Here is a 17798-nt window from a genome sequence, read left to right on the forward strand (position 1 = left end):
ATCAAAATCAAAAACCAATTATATTCATCTAAATATTTTCCTGAAGAAAGCTTAATATATTTTATAATTGTACATAAACTGTGTTCATTTATGAATTAGGTTAGTAACACAATAATGTTGTCAAATATACATATGCCAGACATTTCCACAGGGGGAGGGCTGGGCCTCCCCCCATATAAATAAGGGAATTTTTGCTTTTCAATAAACACGTTCGGGTTCAACATGAAAAAATTTTAAGCGAAAATAGTGGCTAAATTCGTTTGCAAAAAATTTAATATTTGAAATTTAAATTTTATGAGAATAACAGAGGATTTGGATTTTTTTTTGAACAACTGTGAATTTAAAAAAAAAATTAAATCGCAACGAATGTTTGAAATTTTTTTCCAACAAATGTAATGCTTAATTTTTTTAATAAATTTTTTGAGAAGGCTATGGATTTTTGAGCTTTTTTTCCAAAAAAAATAATATTTGAAATTTAATTTTTGTACTTTTTATCCAAAAAGTGCAATTTTTTGTGAATAGCTGTGAATTTTTGAAAAAAAAAATTGACCAGCTTTGGATTTTGAAAAAAATTTCCCGAAAAATTTAATTTTTATGTGATGAGCTATTAATTTTTGAAAAATTTTCTGACAAATTTAATATTTAAAATATTTTTATCCAAAAAATTAGTTTTTTTGAGAATAACCATGGATTTTGAAATTTTATTCCAAAATTTAAATATTTAATATTCAATTTTTGATTTTTTTTTTCTAAAAAAATTATTTTTTTGTGAATAGCTATAGAATTTTGAATTATTTTTTGTAAAAAAATTAATTTTTTAAATATTTCAAAATCCCTATTATTTTTCAAATTTTAATTTTCGGATTTTTTTTTCCAAAAAATTCCTAAAATCAAGCCCCCTGTGTACGCCCCGCATGTAAGGTATAAAGAAAATTAATACTTTTTCATGACCAATGCTGTATAAAATATGCCTTGCCAGTATATAAATATAAAAGAAGCAGAAAATGATAATGGTAATCCTGACAATTTGAGGAATGTTTGGGAAAGGAGCAGCAAGCAGTTGTAATAGGAAGTAAATAAACACAAATTGCACACCCATTCAAACAGTGACATAGACAAGAATGACTCCGATATCAATTCTCAATTCTAAACCGACTCTAACAAGGACATTCACTTATAAACCCCAGAGTATCAAACCCTCATTGTCACCCTCCATCTATTGTGTGCACACACACTTGTTATTAACAAGGTTGTGCCCTTATCAGTATAGCCGAGACCGCAATATATTGCTTACCGGTCTGGGGTTTTGAGCTTTTTTCCCCCATATAGAACATACAAAGAAATATAATATATATATTAGCTTAAATCAAAAAGTCAATTTTCTTAATTTTGTTTGTGCAATTGTAGCATTTTGAAAGGATTTTAGTGTACGTCACGAGGGTGATACAGTTGTATCTGAATTCCAAATAGCTAAGGGCTTCTTATGGATCTGGAAAAGTGGTTTAGGCACCAGACGGTGTAAATAAAAGAAGAAAGGGGCGATGTAGACTATGGTTCCAGGTCCTCCACTAAGCGTATCGGGGCCATAGATTATGATACCAACAATATTTTTCGACACAATTGTGTACTTTGTATGTGTAAACTGAAAGCAATCCTCAGTTCTCCATCTTCCTCCTCCCCCCCCCGCCCTAGCCGTCCCTTATGGCCTTCACTTTTAAAATTATTCTCTTAAGCAACTTTAGTTTTCGGAGACCCTGTTGGAACTTGGGGGACTACGTACTCGGCGTATAAAGTGGATGTGACCCTGTTTGTATCTAATATCATTTTCTGGGCTGAAATTATCGAGCGAGGCCCCTCGTTTTAAGTGCATGTTACCAACCTGAGTCTCTATAAACAATATCCGAGATTGAAACCGTTGAATTGAAAGAACTATTTATTGTTTCGATCCAGGTATCTCATTCCCTAAGGAAGGAGTCTACTCCTTATCAGGTTTGGTAGTTTTCCTCGGATAAATTATCATCTTGTCGGCCCTCATGGAATTCGGATACGAATTTCAACATCTCTTGAGATGCACCATGAAGGTACAAGTATATTTCTTTGATCTTCCTTTAGCCTTGACTCTGGGAGAAAATAGAAGTCCACTTCTTTCCTTTTTTAGAATTGATCTTAGGCCTAAGCAACGGTCAAATTATAAACACATCTAAATGTCATATTAGTCCCTCTTAAAATGATTCAATTGTTTGAATGTATTGTTTTTTATAAATTTTATTTTGATGGTAATAACTTCAAATTGTTGCAGTACCTATTTGTAATTAACATACCTTATTGAACATTTCCCATACAGAGCATTATCTCTGAATCTCAAAATGAATGGATCCCTTCATAGTCTCAACCCTTGAATATAGTTATTGTTATATATAGATGGATATATTCCTAACCGAAGAAGGAATCCACTCTACTCTCGTTCAAAGCTTACCTTGGTTTCTCTCTCTTCTAAGGATACATTTTCATGCCATCATCATCCCTTGTTGAGGATAAAGTATCTCAAATCTCTTCTTTAAATTCTTAAAGAACATGGATGTCTTCTTTTTTTTTTTTTTAATTTAAAACTTGTCTCTCCATTCATTCAAATGTTTTCGTCTCTTATTTTTAATATATATTTAATTATATGAATAGAGCTGATTTATAATATTCATGTTTTGATAATACTTAATTTCTTACATTATTATATTTACGTATGCTACATCTAGTCTCTTATTCAATTTAAAACGAATATTAGTGTCTGAAAGAGGTGTATTACTGAACATTGATCAAATCAACCATAATTGCTCCCCTCTGTTTTATCTGCAAAAAGTATGATCATGATTTATGGGACTTATGGGTAATATAATGTAGTTATGTTAATTGAAGTTTATAACACAATTTTTTATTTTAAATTCATAATAATATATATTATATAATATACAGGCGCTATATTATAATGCAATATACAATACCCTAACGCTCGCCCGGATAGAAGGGTTCTAAACATTAAGAAAATTGTTATGACTTTAATTAATGTGATTTCCTGCTCCCACTTTGGCTTGAGCATCGCGGGGTAACCCTTTGCTACTAACTATAATATTGCTCAGTAATATTTTATTAAAGCGTAATTATACATTTTTATTTGTATATCATAGCCAAAATTTATTTATATATATATTAAAAAAGGTCCAAAATCTGTTGGTAGTTAACCAAATAAATTCCGTATACCAAATGATACTGAGATATCTATTAAGAAATCCCAGAATATCATTGCCTTAGTATTTCTCCAAAATTTTAAAATGAAATTACAAATATATACTAATAATATTCAAATCCTACATAGTATTTGATTTAAAACGGTTTTATAATTTATAATATTGCTTTGTAGTACTTTATTTAAAGCGTAGCTATACATTTGTATTTCTATATGATAGTCAAAATTTCTTCAAAGAAATAATGCGATGGTCAACATATACATATAAGAGTTCCTTGATGCTCAGAAAAGCGGTAGCGGGTAAATTGAACTTGCTTCGGGCCCCAGAAGTTCACCTACACAACCCGCGGGCCAGGGTGGATTATAGCAATTTAGAAGGGTTATATCCTGACATCATTCAATAGTTATATCATCCGAATATAATATAAATTATAACGAAATTGAACACAATAATATTATCTTGCAATGAAATTAATCAGAATCATATTGCTTCACGATGATATTACCCACAACGTTTTTGCCTCACAATGACCATGTACACAACGATATTACACCAACTTTTTTGTTCGCAACCTTTTGCAATCTAATTCGGAGTAATTTAGCCAAAAATAAAAGTGTCAATCAAACAAAACAAAGAGGCTATGTATAGGAAATTATAAAAATTCAGACAAATGTCTTTTCAGAACATCTTCGTATTATATACGACGGGGAATCAAAAAGAAATAGAATTACTGTCCTTTCGGAAACGGAGCATAATAATTATATGATTACTTCGCTATTTATCAAAAAGATTAAATTATGAAAAAGCCATGACGTATTAATTGAGACGAGGGAATGGACAGCTGACAACAATAAAATACATGGAATATTTTTATGTTAGCGAGGTAACACCCTATCAAAAGCTTGTGAAAAGGTTCTTTGAGTAGTATTTTAAAATATTTTATATAATTTGATTTTGATATCTTTATTCAATCAAAAATTACAAAAAAAAAATAAGAAAAAAACCATGTAGAAACGTCTATAATCTGTACTTTCCAATGATATCATAAATTACTCTTTACGCCGAGAGAGACTATTGCCATTACAACAATGTTTAAACATTTAAAACCTAAAGTTCCAAGTCTCACCAAAACACACCAACAACCCCATTTTCATTCAGGAAAACAATGTTGGTGCTAAGAAAATTTAATAATTAAGGAAATCTCAAGCAACTTTTTTATTTCTAATTTCCGGTAGAAAAAGATCTCCACAATTTCAGGACCATACATACTTTACTCCTTATTGGAAACCTCCTACTTCCGAAAATAGAGAAATAGACTTAGTGGATATGAATCTAATTTCATCAACAATAGAAGTTGAAACTTTTCATATGTAATGACTAATGATATATATATTTATATTGCATTTGTTACTTTATCCTTAGAAAATGATAATTGTATGTATTACATATATTTCTCCTGAGGTAAAACATCTTAAGGAAATAAATACCAACATACAAATCCAACTTGAAGTGTATGAAGCAGAAATAAAGGAATTAAAGAATAAGTTGAAGGAGAAAGATGTCAAAATTTGGGACGCAGAATCAAAGTTTAAGTCTTTAAAATTGTGCTTCCCTTCGGTATTTAATTTAAACCATATAACATTTTTAAGGTACAAGTCTTCACATTCCAAAATCCGCCTTTGGTCTAATAAAACCATCGATAATTTACTTTAGTTAAGATTCGTTGAGGAACTATATGTTGTCCAATTAATTTATTGCGCCAAGAACTGTTTGGATCTATTTGATAAAATAGAGGCTTTATTCAAATCTTATGTAAATCAACTCAAAATGTAAAAAGTTATAGACTTAATAACTGAAGTAGCGGTTCCATAAATTAAGTCGTCTATTAATGTCGCCAAATGACATAATTTTTTTATTTTTGACTGCGTCTAAATATGCTAGTAAAAGAATCACAAATACATTTAGGAATGCAAACTGCAATTATCAAAGAAAATGGAATAGCTTCTTCTACTTTTGGAAGACGAAGAATGTGTATGCGAAATTAAGTAAGTTAGAGAAATTATTATTAAAGTAATTGTTCCATTTTTTCATTATAATTAAGCACAATAAAATTATTTTTTTAGAATTCATTTATTGTATTAAGTTCTTTTTGGGCCATTTGGCATTTGTCACGAGGGGCACTGAAAACTCACGACTTAACTCTTCTTATAGGCCTCTGATGTTGACAGCTGTAAGAAGCATAAAAATACTAACAAGTCCGTATCTATTGACTTCATTACAAAAACCAATGATTTCCAATTTCATCTATTAAAATCTTTAAATCATTTTATAAAATGGGCATAATACTGCACAAATCTTTGACTCTTTTTTTTGGAAATATAATAAGCAATATATCCACCAATAAAGTAAATAATATTTTCTAAACGTAATTAATTACAATCTGAGACATGATGAGATGGGCCTTTCGTTATAACTTCCGCTAATCAGCTAATTGATGGACTAATAAAAACAGAATGGATTGACGAATTAGAAAATTAGGGATTAGTGGAATACCAAATTTGCAAGACGACTAATTTCACCATCACGCCTTGAATTTGTTTTTAATGAGCTCACTAAAATCCAATTTCAAATAGATAGATTTATAGATAAAATTATAATGAAAACTAAAAAACCCATAATAAAAAAACCATTTGGTTGGGCTGGGAGTGCTAGCCATTTAAGAAGTTTCATATTTGAAAGATATCTAACTATTTTTCACTGCTTTAAATACTAGAACGTTTTAAGAGAGTTTTAGGTAAAAAAAAGACACATCTCTGCTTCTCTCCGAAGTATTAATAATTTCTCCCTTCTTGGAAATCTCTGACCTAAACGGATTCGTTGGTAATCTACGGATCATTTCACATAACTTTAAATTAAAATAATTGAATTAATAATCATTAGCAGATTATTAATATTGTACCCATGAACTTATAAAATTAGTGATATCTAACGGCTAAGAAAATTAGCAGATTAGCATTTGGCCACCTAACAAAAAATTAGGGGTGTCCACCTCTGGAAACATCAAACTTAGAAACTAATTCAGTTTTATCATCTCAGATTATATTAGTGTCTATATCTTCTACCGAATCATTATATACTTCTATAAGAACTTAGAAGTTCCATAAAAAGACAGAATAATCAAATGAATGATTCAGTGAGGAACAAAGATCATTTTCATCCTGTATCTATAGCTCAGTCATTGAAATTCTTGATTATATTCCTACTCAAGTCAACTCTACTCCGTCTTCTACTCTAAGAAAACTATTTAATTGATAAGTGTTCTTGATGTATATAATGAAGAAATCACTTATCTAAATGACATTGGTATCAATTTCATTTATAAAGTGGAATGTGTGATGAAAGGTTTAAATGGATAATTATATAATATGGGCACTTCAAGTTCAACCCTGATTTTTCACTATTTGCGAGTCTATTTTTAATATGCAAAGCATGTTCTATTACATATAAATAGTTATTGTATAGGTAACTGTTAAGTGATTATGTATTTAAAAAATATATAAGTGACCTCTTAACCTCTAAAGACTTCTATTTGAATTTCTATATGTCGTTGCTACTCCCAAACTTATGGAGTTCGGGAATCCCCTTTTAACCAATTAAATTGCTTGTCACTATATTGGAATATTACATTCATGAAGATCTAGGATCTCCACATATACAACTTAAATACCTTCATATACTTACTAAATGTTTACCATATCAGCTAATTATCAGTAGATGTGCAATTCAATATAAAATTAGAAGGTTCTTTTATTCGTCAAAATTTAAATTATCTATTTATGATTTCCGTTATTTTTATTTTATTTTATTGATTCTTTTGGCTTTATTTTGGACATACAAATGATATTTCATTACTTTGAATGTTATTCAAATTAGTGGAACTTTCAAAATCCTTCATATTATCATCAGTTGTAGACCAAAATTTGCATCTTGTTTTCATATTATACCTTCTCAGTATGAAAAAGAAGGAATACATCTTTCTTCAAATTTATAACTACGTAAATTTATCCATCAGTACAGTGGATAAATCAATAACATAATATGAAGAATAAGTGGATACTATGGATTAAACATAAAATGATGGTGTGAAAAAAATTTAACTAACAATAAGATATTAATTTGTCCCTTATCTTGAATAAAATAAATATACAGTTCAATGTAGTTATCTTACAAACAATACCTAAATGGATACCTTGAATAAGCCTATTTTGCCTTGTAATTCTGACCATTCTCTTGAAAAATATATATTTAATCATATCTACATATTTTTAATATTATGTATTGATTTCTCCACTATAATAATGGATAAATTAATAACCGCAGCATTTGTTTAAAAATATTCACCTTCTTTTTTCATACTTACAAGAGTATAATATGAAAATAAGATGCAAGTCAGACCTTTGTATAGTCCCAGACTTAGTTAATACAGGGACCGAAGGAGCTTTATGGTTAATGAATAATGTCTACTACTAACTAAGTGCTGCATAATATTTAATTTCAAAAAATTTCTCAAACAGAAGCCCTTTCGTAGAGATTATATTAATGAAACTCTCGCAACCTATTCATATCTCATTCTGCGAGAGATGAATTTAAATTAAATAAGACAAATGTATACTTCCCATCGATTTATAATATCTTAAATTAAGAGGAATACCCTTTAATAAATGAAAATATGAATCCTTTTAGTCTAAGTTTGTGCCAAGGACATGTATTATATTATTGTAGAGAGTTGAATAATACAATGAATAACTAAGTCAAGGTTCCGTGTCTACAAAATAATAGTTTCATACTATATAATTAAATATTCAATGACGTCACTTTAGTTTGATATTCCGATCCAAAGATTACAAAAGGCCGAGTGAATTATGCCAAATACGTCGAAAGTAAGGATAAAGAAGCCCCCATTAAATACAGAATGTCCTGCATGTCTCTCAAAACCGAATGATCCTATCAGACTTCCATGCAATCACATAATTTGTCTGACATGCTATAAACGAAACATTGAGGTGAGTCTATATATATTTAATTTAAAACACATAAAATAAATATAGTCACATTAGCATATTAAATAATAATTTATGTATTAAAATGATTTTCTTCTTGTCCTTCGTAGTTAACTAGCCTTCATTGTCCCTTGTGCAAACGTCGACTGAGTAATTGGAGTCGAAGTATAAATACAAATGGAGGGCCAAAAGTCGATCCTGTAGTCAAGAGATGGCTTATGACACAAAAGGCGCAAACTAGTAAAAGAAAAAGAGTATCTAAAGTCTCTTCTACGTCATCTGATTCGATAAAGAAGGATTTTGAGCAAGAGATATTGCATTTTCGGAACAAGGAGAATACGAGTCATGATGAAGATAACCCAGATGAAATAGCCTCCATGTTCTCCACAGATATTGAGGAACAAAAACAAATAGAACAGCGACTTTTGAGGGAAAGGGAAGATGCGCGGATTGCTTTAGCTCTCAATAACTCTTTTCGTGGAGTAGTGGATAGGTCCAAAAACTCTCCAGATGCATATTCTTTAAGGTCAAAGAGAATGGCTTGATGAAATTAGATTTTTTAAGATTCCTTTAACGGATGTGATATATTAATACTTTATTTTTTAGTATAGCTTATAAATTGAATGACATTGGCAGAAATTCACATTGTTTATAAAATTTTCAATTATATTTATCGACAGAACAAATTATATCTGCATATATTTATCTATATCTCTATGAATTTATCATTCTTTGAAACTTTTATTCAGTATAATGTATTACATACCTATGATATGTTTCTATAGGTAATGTATTAATTTGTTTCATATACAGGCTTATAACTTAAAGTCTCCAACTATGTAGTTCCTTATTATCTATTTTATAGTAAAAATGATAACCTACGTATGTATTTCTGGCGTGAAATATTTTTACCGAATATGAGTCAAACAACCAAAGTATTTAATTGGGGACTCCCTTGAAGAAATAATAAATGGCTGGATTTCATATGCTACTACTACTCCAGCTCTATTTAACCACGACCAAAATTCCGTAATAGTGAAAATAAAAATAAAATCATTGAGCATGAGACTGTCGATTAGACATATTTTCCCTTTACTTGAGAATATCTCCCAAGTTGCCTTGTAGTCCTAGGAGGATAGCCGATATGAATGGATTTCAGATGACATAATTGAAGTCCTATAATTCTCCCAATCTTCCGGACCTCTTAAAGGTGTGGCTTAGTTGTAGTGTCAATCCTAATCCAAAAATATCTAAGCCATATCAAAGAATATCTCTTAAGTGCTCATTTAGATACGGGCACCTAGTTTATGCTTTCTATGCACATGATATGAATTGTTGCTTCAACATTAAAACGGATTCAATCAGAAATTTGTAAAATTATTTATCTAGTAAGGAGCTACGAATTAAAGAACCCAAACAACCTTAATCAATATTTTAAGACAGATTTAACCCATTTTTTATATTTCTCATTTTGTTCTAATAGGGAATGATATCCTATTTAGTGAGTAGATAATTAATCTTATAAAAAAACATACTATTTATTATATTAATTTGTCTGAAAAGTTATAAATTATATTTAAGAAGAATTTCTAAAAATACATTATCCATGCGATGCTTTATGAATTATTATTGAACATTCGAAATACATTAGAAAATTTAAAATATATATTTCACACTTTACAATGTTGTCAATTTTCTCATACATAATAGGAAGATCTTAATGATAACTGATACATTTTTAATATTCACTAATTTAATAAAAGACGACTAATGATACTTATGTATTTTATACATTCAAAATCCGATTTTGGTTAAAGTCACATATCTAGGCAACTTTATGAAAATCTAGGTAAAAGATATATTATAAATAAAGGAATTTATGCCATAATAAGATCAAATTTTTCGTCAAATAGTATGCGGTTTAAAAAATAGTGAAATATCCAATCATTATTCCTAGTGAGTAAAAGGTCTGTAGGTACCCCGTTGTTACCAGTTAATATAGGTTTGACCTTTTTCTCTAGTCCTTGCATTACACAATAACCTGTGACAATATTATATTCTATCCTATGGATGAGTATTACTTTATCGTGCTAAAAATCCAAGGTACACATAAATAACATAGGGGAACACCAATTTTCACCAATGAAATTAAGCCAAGATATAATTTATCTTTGAGTGCAAAATCAATAACTGATCACAGTTTTTCTCTGGATCGTCAGGTTTCAGAAATATTTGAGATTATAGTAATTCGTGACTATTATCGTTCAAAGACATTTTTCACCATTAAGACAATCAACAAATTAAAGTACGACGAAATAAACTGAGAACGCTGACTCCCTTCACGCCCCTTTATCAACGTGAATCCATATTGTACGTATTCGTCAGACCACTTTCTTTTTTATTTTTTTTGCTCGACATAGTAAGAAGAAATCGAAAAATTAAAAGAAACTAACAAATTATGTACAATCACTACTGCCACAAGTTGACTACTGAACGCACCAAGTTCCCTGCAGCACAAATATCAAAGCTTAGCAATCTGATGTGAGCACTTACAGCCAATGATGGAACAGCTGAGCATAACGTCACAAATAACAGGAATGTGCCGTATTTGTTTTGTGTAACAAATTTTTACTAAACAACTAAATATTAGTAGTCTAACACGTAGAAGAAACTTTTTTGAATCTCAGAGCGGATCTACTCCCGTTGTTTTTCATGTTGGTCTGAGTGATTCAAGGCATTTGCGTCACACTCACATTAAAAGCAAGTAACCCCGAGCGACAGTCGCGTCAGTGGATTTTGGGAGCAAGAAAAATCTGTGTTATATGAAATCCCCATTGTACTTCGAATTTTTTAGTACCAACACCCGTTAGAGGGGAGATTTTTTTTTTTCAAGGTCCACTTTTTACTATTTTTCTTTTTTTTTTTCATTCATCTGTATGGTTAGAAAAATAAAAACACCATATTTAAAATAATGTAAGCCGGACGAGATCCTTGTAAAATATAATCTTAATCGGAGATTTACTTGATTATTAATCCGATCATTATAATGCTGTAAAATTTAAATAATCGGAACTTAACTAATATTTATTTAGTAGCCTTTTTAATTGCAAGTTTTTTATGTTAAGTAATAACTAAAAGTTTTAAGTATTAAATCAAATACTTCAGGGACCCCCCTACTGAAAATTATATATTTTTTTTTGGCGTTACTTCACTAATACAAAAATACCTACTATCGATTCCCTCGTTTTGCTTGATCCATCATTGCTATTTTATAATTTATTCTTTTTGATAAATAAACAAAGTAGTAAGTTATTACTTATTATATATCATCTGTATCTATGGTTGTTGACCCCTCGTTGTTTATATAATATTTATGTTGGGTATTTCATTATTTCTAGTAAGAAATTTAATTAAAAATTAGTATAGCTACGCTGTAAATGAAATATTAATAATAATATTATTAACCAATACAGTATTGAATGAAATACGATGTAGGATTTTAATATTTTGAAATATATAAATATAATTTATTTTAAAAATTGTGAATAAATAATATAATTTAACATTGATAATCTGGCAGTACATAAGAGATATATAATAGTTGGTGTGATTGACTTATTTGGCTAACTACTAGATGATTTTGGTACTTTTCTCGGCTTCTTTTTGGAAGAAAAGTTGCGTGCTACAACAAAAGTAACGACATTTTCTATTTTATGAATATATGGTCATAGGATGAAGGAACCTATCAACAACTACAAAAATTCTTGTTTACCTCAATTTTTAGTGTTTTATCATTTATTAACATAATATGATGATATACTGCACTATTCAGAGAGTCTTTTTTTTATATTCCCCACCAAATTCATTGGTAAATGATTATTGGAGAATAATCCAACATATAGAATCAATCATATACACACATAAAATAATTAAATTCCGTTCAAAACAAAATAAAAACAACACTAGGAGTTATATAATATTCGAAAATACAATTAATAGAGTTGAGGTTTCGTCGATTTCTATAAATGTTCCGAGAAATTCATTAGTAAAAATTATTGTATAAATGAATAATATTACACTAGTGACTAATGAACACACTCATTACTTTTCCCGGCTAACGACTTATTTAAAATTAAAATCCCCCACCGCGACCTGGGCCACTTTTCTTGAGATATGGAATCCAAGGGATACCTTTTTCACCCCCATTGTCTCAAACTTTGCCACTGCTTTGGATGTTATCCTCAAAGTAACATTTGGCTGTCCGCCAAGAAGTAGTTTAGTAGTTCGTGCTACTTTGGTGCTCTCCCAATATTTTGGAGATTAACCTCCACCAGGACTCCCACTGCTTCCTCTATTCTTTTGCACTCCCTGAAGTTGTGCTCAAATGTCCGCGTCTCAATACAGTCACAATAGAGGTTCCAATCATTAGTAGAGGCCCTATGCTATTCTGTACTTCGTATACCTTTGTTTTACTGTTAGTATAGGGTCCCATATCGTTTTTTTTTAACATTTTCTTTTGTCTTTTCCTTTCTCATTGTAGCCTTCATAAAAATGTGGAGTTAAATGCAAAGATTCTTAATTGGGGGAGGGGGGGAGGGGCTATTTTTTTCATAAAATAAAGAATCAGAATCACAAAGTGGGCATTATTTTCTCGATGCCAATCCCAATTCCGTTTTAAGAAAAAACACCTTATTCTCCGATTCTGATTAATCATTTCATCAATATCTAGAATACTGATAGGGGGAAATAAGCTGAATCATTCGACAGATGAGAACAAAATAAAGGTATATTGAGCAGCAAATACAGAAATGAATATGGAACTCGTTTTTTTTTGTACTTGACGGGACTGCAAAATAATTTTCTAATATTGATACAATTAATACAGTCAATTGAAATCTTAACAGCTAATATGTTAGCCATTTCATATAATAGTAAAATTTCTTTTTATAAAAATCAACTTGATGCAAATAAAGAAAAAAAAAAGTATGTTTAAAAAATTCTTCAACTGCAAATAATTTTTTACAAAATTTTAATTGAATTGTTCATTGGTCTGTATTATCTTCAGTGTATATAGAACATCTTTACGTGACTCCTTGCTGAAACGTAATGAAATCGATCCATTTTTTAATCGTATGGTGACTGGCGATGAAAGAATGAGTCGCATAAGTGAACAATAGCCGAAAAAGATCGTGTTCAAAGCACGACGAAGAAGCTCAAACTATTGCCAAGCCCAGATTAACGACTGAGAAGGTTAAACTTTGTATTTGGTAGGATTGGAAAGGAATCATCCATTATGAGTTACTCCTATCCGGCAATACACTTAATTTAGACTTTTATTGCCAACAACTGAACAGATTGAAGTAGGCGATCAACTAGAAGCGGACAGAATTGGCCAATATGAAGTGTGTTGTATTCCATCGCCAGGGCACATACATCTTTAACGACGGTGCCTCGTGACTTGCAAGAATTCTAAATAAGTGTGGTTTGTTCAAATGGAATAATTGAAACCGGATTCACGAGGGTCGTTTGAAAAGTCAATCCAAAATACAAGAGATGACACTACTGGTACGTATCGAGGTTATATTTAGTTAGTAGCATCTCTTGGAAGGATACACACCAACTTTCAGCCAGATTGGTATTTTCCTTTCTTTTTTTGGTATTCCTTTGAATCGAGGAAGATTTTCAAAAAATGGACGAAAAAGAATATCGTATGTTGATTAAACATCATTTTATGAAAGGCAAAACGCCTCAAGAGGCTTAAAAGAAACTTGATAAACATTATGGAGACTCTGGACTTCATAAAATTCTCAGGCAGAACCTTACGAAATATAATATATATGGTGGGGATTTTAAATCTCTAAAATTTAAGGATCATGTAAATTCTAATTTATCTCCCAAGATGAATTCACCATTTACAATTATTTTTCTCCTACATGCAGGGTTCATAGTTAAGTTCAACAATCAGGCCAGCCATCTCCAGCCACAGACTCCAGCCTGGCCCTTAACCTAGGACATGCCTTTATGAAGAACTCCTTATCCACGTTGGTAACTGACTCGAGCAAGGAAACCCACAAGGAGTCAACATTGTTATGTGCACGTAAATTAGACTTTCTCTCTTTCCAAGATACCCCGCACATAATAGTCCTTGGGGTTCCGATCCGGGTAGCTAGAAGGCCATATTTCCTTTGCCTAATATATACAGGTCTTAAATATATATATATATATTTATATTTTTGTGGAATAACTCCAGTTCCAATTACATTATATTGTTACCATCAAGGAGCTATTTGTGTCCTTGGGCGTATGCCTGGCACGAAGGCAAACAATAATAGCTGCAGGGTGTTCATATTTCGAGAGTATATCAAGGATTTTGTTTTGTTTCTCTAATACAACTTTGTCAGTTGTAACTGAGGAGCAAACTATCATAAACATAGATCTCAGTGTCTCCAAGATATTCAGATCTGACATTGTTCCGGACTTTAAATCCCCAACCTGTATATTGTATACTCTTCAATGTGTTGCCTAAAATATACCTAACCATAATTTCCTCGAATTATTGGGCTTCATAATATGTGAGTAAATTTACTTAACTTTGTATCTGCGAGGATTAAAGTACTTTTTGAAAAAAAATAACATTATCGAACTTGAGTAGATTTTTGTGAGATACAACTTTCGGAACTAACGGGGTTTGAAGTGCATCATTTAGCAGGTGAGGTATTCAGATAACTGTAGGTATATATTGGAGTGTACATCAAATGAAATTGAAGCTATGACCTTTTTTATTTTGACCGAGAAATGATTAAAAATAACATGAAATCAAAACCTTGACATTAAAATAAACAAAATACTTATCTGGATAGATGCTAATACATCCTTAGCTGTCTGTTAATCATTAAAGGACACACAGTTCTAAGATAATCTAAGGTCATAAAATTGCATTGTATCAGTTGAAAACTAACAAAATAAAACAAAGCTAGTCTTAATTACTTGTATATGTAAAAGCAATGATTATTTCTACGATGCTTCTTTGGAATAGTAATGTATTTTTAATGACGGTAATTAAATATGACATTTGAAATCAGTTGTAATAATTTCAGGGGTGGATTTCATGTTGAGTGAATTATTCATTGAACGAATGACAATCAGTTACATAGTTAGATCAAACCAGTCATCAAAAGTTATGTATGACATGAGAAATGAATGCAAAAATGTGTCTCGTATATGAATTGAGTGAAATGAATTGTATAAATACATGCTCATTTAAAATGTCACCTACGTCAATGAGGATTGAGCATAGCTCTACGTAATGGAAATCTCACTCTCTCATTTTTGTATTTGTAGTAAAGTTAAGGCCTAAGAAACTATGTACGTTTCTTGGCAATGTATTCACAAGTACTTTCTCATCATACGCGCGCACTAGGAAAATGATTGAGGAACTTCCTAACGACACCAACCCAAGTCTTATTATTTGAATAATAGCGTTGTTATTGTGAGGTTAAATCAAAATGTCAACTTAAAATAAATGAAATAGCATGGACGGAGGAGATCCTAATCAATTGTCCCAGTTCCCGAGTGGCTCTCAGCCCTTCTCAGCATGGTCTTCATCAAATCCTCCACAACCCTTTTATCAACTACAGAATAGCTTTTCAACAGGAAATTTGTTAAGCCAAGGTTTTGGGCTTAGGGGGGCTGCCTCTTCATGCATCACAAGCACATTTAGGTCCCATGTCTCCCTATCAATCCATCATTTTTGCGCCTATTCAAAACTATCCAGATCTAATAGCCGGAGACATCACAGGAGATGAATTCTCAGATGCACTTTCAACTATTGAGCCTGACGTTATTCCAACAGAACTTATAGAACCTACTTACCAAAATGAAGGAGAACCTCCACAAAATACGTATATGAATGAGAATAACTTAAAATCACAGCCCACGTATGCCAATGATGAAGAAGGGGACACTTCTCCCGCCTATATAAATGAAGAAACTGTGGAAGAAATAAAAAAAAGAATTGACTAATAATTTGAAGAATCATCGAAATAATCTTCTTCCATTGCAGAGATCTGCTTCGACTTTTGTCCGAGGAGAGCCAATAGCTCCACCAAGAAGCAGAAGAAGCAGTGCAAGATCTTCATTAGCAAGTTCAACTGTGTCTCTTAATATTTTTGGATCTTGTGCATCTCTTAAAGAGTGTCATCCTGTTCATGTTGGAAAGGATCCTCCTTCTCGTCCTCTAAGACGAAGGGATCGTCTTCGAAGAACAGCGAAGCATTTAACTTCAATACCCAGAAATAGTGTTGAGTTAACTCAGATACCTGAAAATGAAGCTACGTATGACGTTCCTCGAGATAGTGATTTATGTGTTGCTCCACATTCACCCCTAATCGATGCAAGTGAGAGTCAAAATCAGAATGTCGAGGTCTCTCATATCATGTCTTTATCAAAAACTGAAGAACCCTCGGATTTCCATTCAACTACAGCATCTATTTCAAATGTCAAAAGTTCATTTATTCCTTTAAAAGAAAAGTCAATTCTAGCTGAGGACTTTTGTCATTCTGAAGTCTCCATTACTCTTGCCATACCTCCTCTCCCCTTAAATCTCCCATCCATAAATTCAGAAGAACTTGTAGAGCCTATTATTGATAGTATCATTCGAAAGCCAATGGATGATAATTTTAAGATACAAGAGGAGGATTCAGATAACTTTCAAGATGCGGAATATTCCTCTGACTCTTCGGACAAAAATGAACTTTCCATTTGTGAAAGAGGTGAGGATCTTCTGAAAGATATTCGAAATATGGACTGTACTATAAAGAATATGGCAAGAGAAGTTACAAAAATGATAAAAGTGTACGATGTGGTGTCCTTCAAAGGATCTCCTACTAAAGAACATGTGGTGATTGACGAGCCAGTAAAAGTTGAAGTGATTGATAAATATCAAGGTAATGACTATGATATTCATGAACAACTCGTGGAGGGAAGAACCCGAGAACAAATTAATAAGGACTTTCGGGCCGCCTTTTTCGGTATAGAGGATGATTCAGGGAATGACTATGATTTTTTCGATGAGGATGATAATAATAAAAACACCATCCAGCGTGAAGTTAAAATAGATGACAATTCAGACTATGATGATATAGTTGAGTTTGTCCCTGAGATAGTCACCACACCGGGATCTGAAGACGATGACGATGATGTGACTGAAATCGTGGATATTAGTGATAAGCAAAATAAAGACTTACAAAAAGAGAAGGAATCTGAGAACGAGAGTGACAATGAGGAAGAGGATACACTAGACCAAGGATCCATGGGTTCCAATGCACCAAGTTTATCAGAAATCGGGGATATAGAAGACTATGAAAAAATGAGAGATGAAAGATATGACGAATTAGTATATAAAGCCATGAAGTTTAATTGGGATGACGTACAAGGTGAAAATCCTAATGGACTTCCGCCCCCACTACTTCTTCAAGAGCAAATTCGGTGAGATATCTTT

At 31.6% G+C, this 17798-nt stretch overlaps 2 protein-coding genes across 5 annotated transcripts in view; both read left to right on the forward strand.

The window, feature by feature from the left end:
- Positions 1-8102: 8102 nt before the first annotated feature.
- Positions 8103-9010, forward strand: LOC121124526 (uncharacterized). The gene is made up of 2 exons (XM_040719686.2): positions 8103-8302; positions 8410-9010. Exons 1-2 carry the CDS (start codon positions 8162-8164, stop codon positions 8842-8844), a joined length of 576 nt encoding a protein of 191 aa, XP_040575620.1. The 5' UTR covers positions 8103-8161; the 3' UTR covers positions 8845-9010.
- A 6677-nt stretch (positions 9011-15687) lies between these two features.
- The window catches only part of LOC121124638 (uncharacterized), a 43784-nt gene continuing 41673 nt past the window's right edge, over positions 15688-17798 (forward strand). For all 4 annotated transcript variants that reach the window (XR_005866360.2, XM_040719814.2, XM_040719812.2 and 1 more), the window contains exon 1: positions 15688-17785. Coding sequence is in view for 3 of the 4 variants with exons in the window: in XM_040719814.2 (XP_040575748.1) it covers positions 16734-17785 (1052 nt within the window). In the remaining variant the exon portion in view is untranslated. The remainder of the gene's footprint in view (positions 17786-17798) is intronic.

Source organism: Lepeophtheirus salmonis, chromosome 9 (assembly GCF_016086655.4).
Source record: "Lepeophtheirus salmonis chromosome 9, UVic_Lsal_1.4, whole genome shotgun sequence".
NCBI classification, from domain to species: Eukaryota; Metazoa; Arthropoda; class Copepoda; order Siphonostomatoida; family Caligidae; genus Lepeophtheirus; species Lepeophtheirus salmonis.

What these genes read in the sequence shown, in the direction of transcription:
- LOC121124526 (XM_040719686.2), top strand. Translation starts at nt 8,162, where the DNA reads ATGCCAAATACGTCGAAAGTAAGGATAAAGAAGCCCCCATTAAATACA. An exon ending in GCTATAAACGAAACATTGAG is followed by an intron (nt 8,303 to 8,409) that starts GTGAGTCTATAT and finishes TGTCCTTCGTAG; the next exon opens with TTAACTAGCCTTCATTGTCC.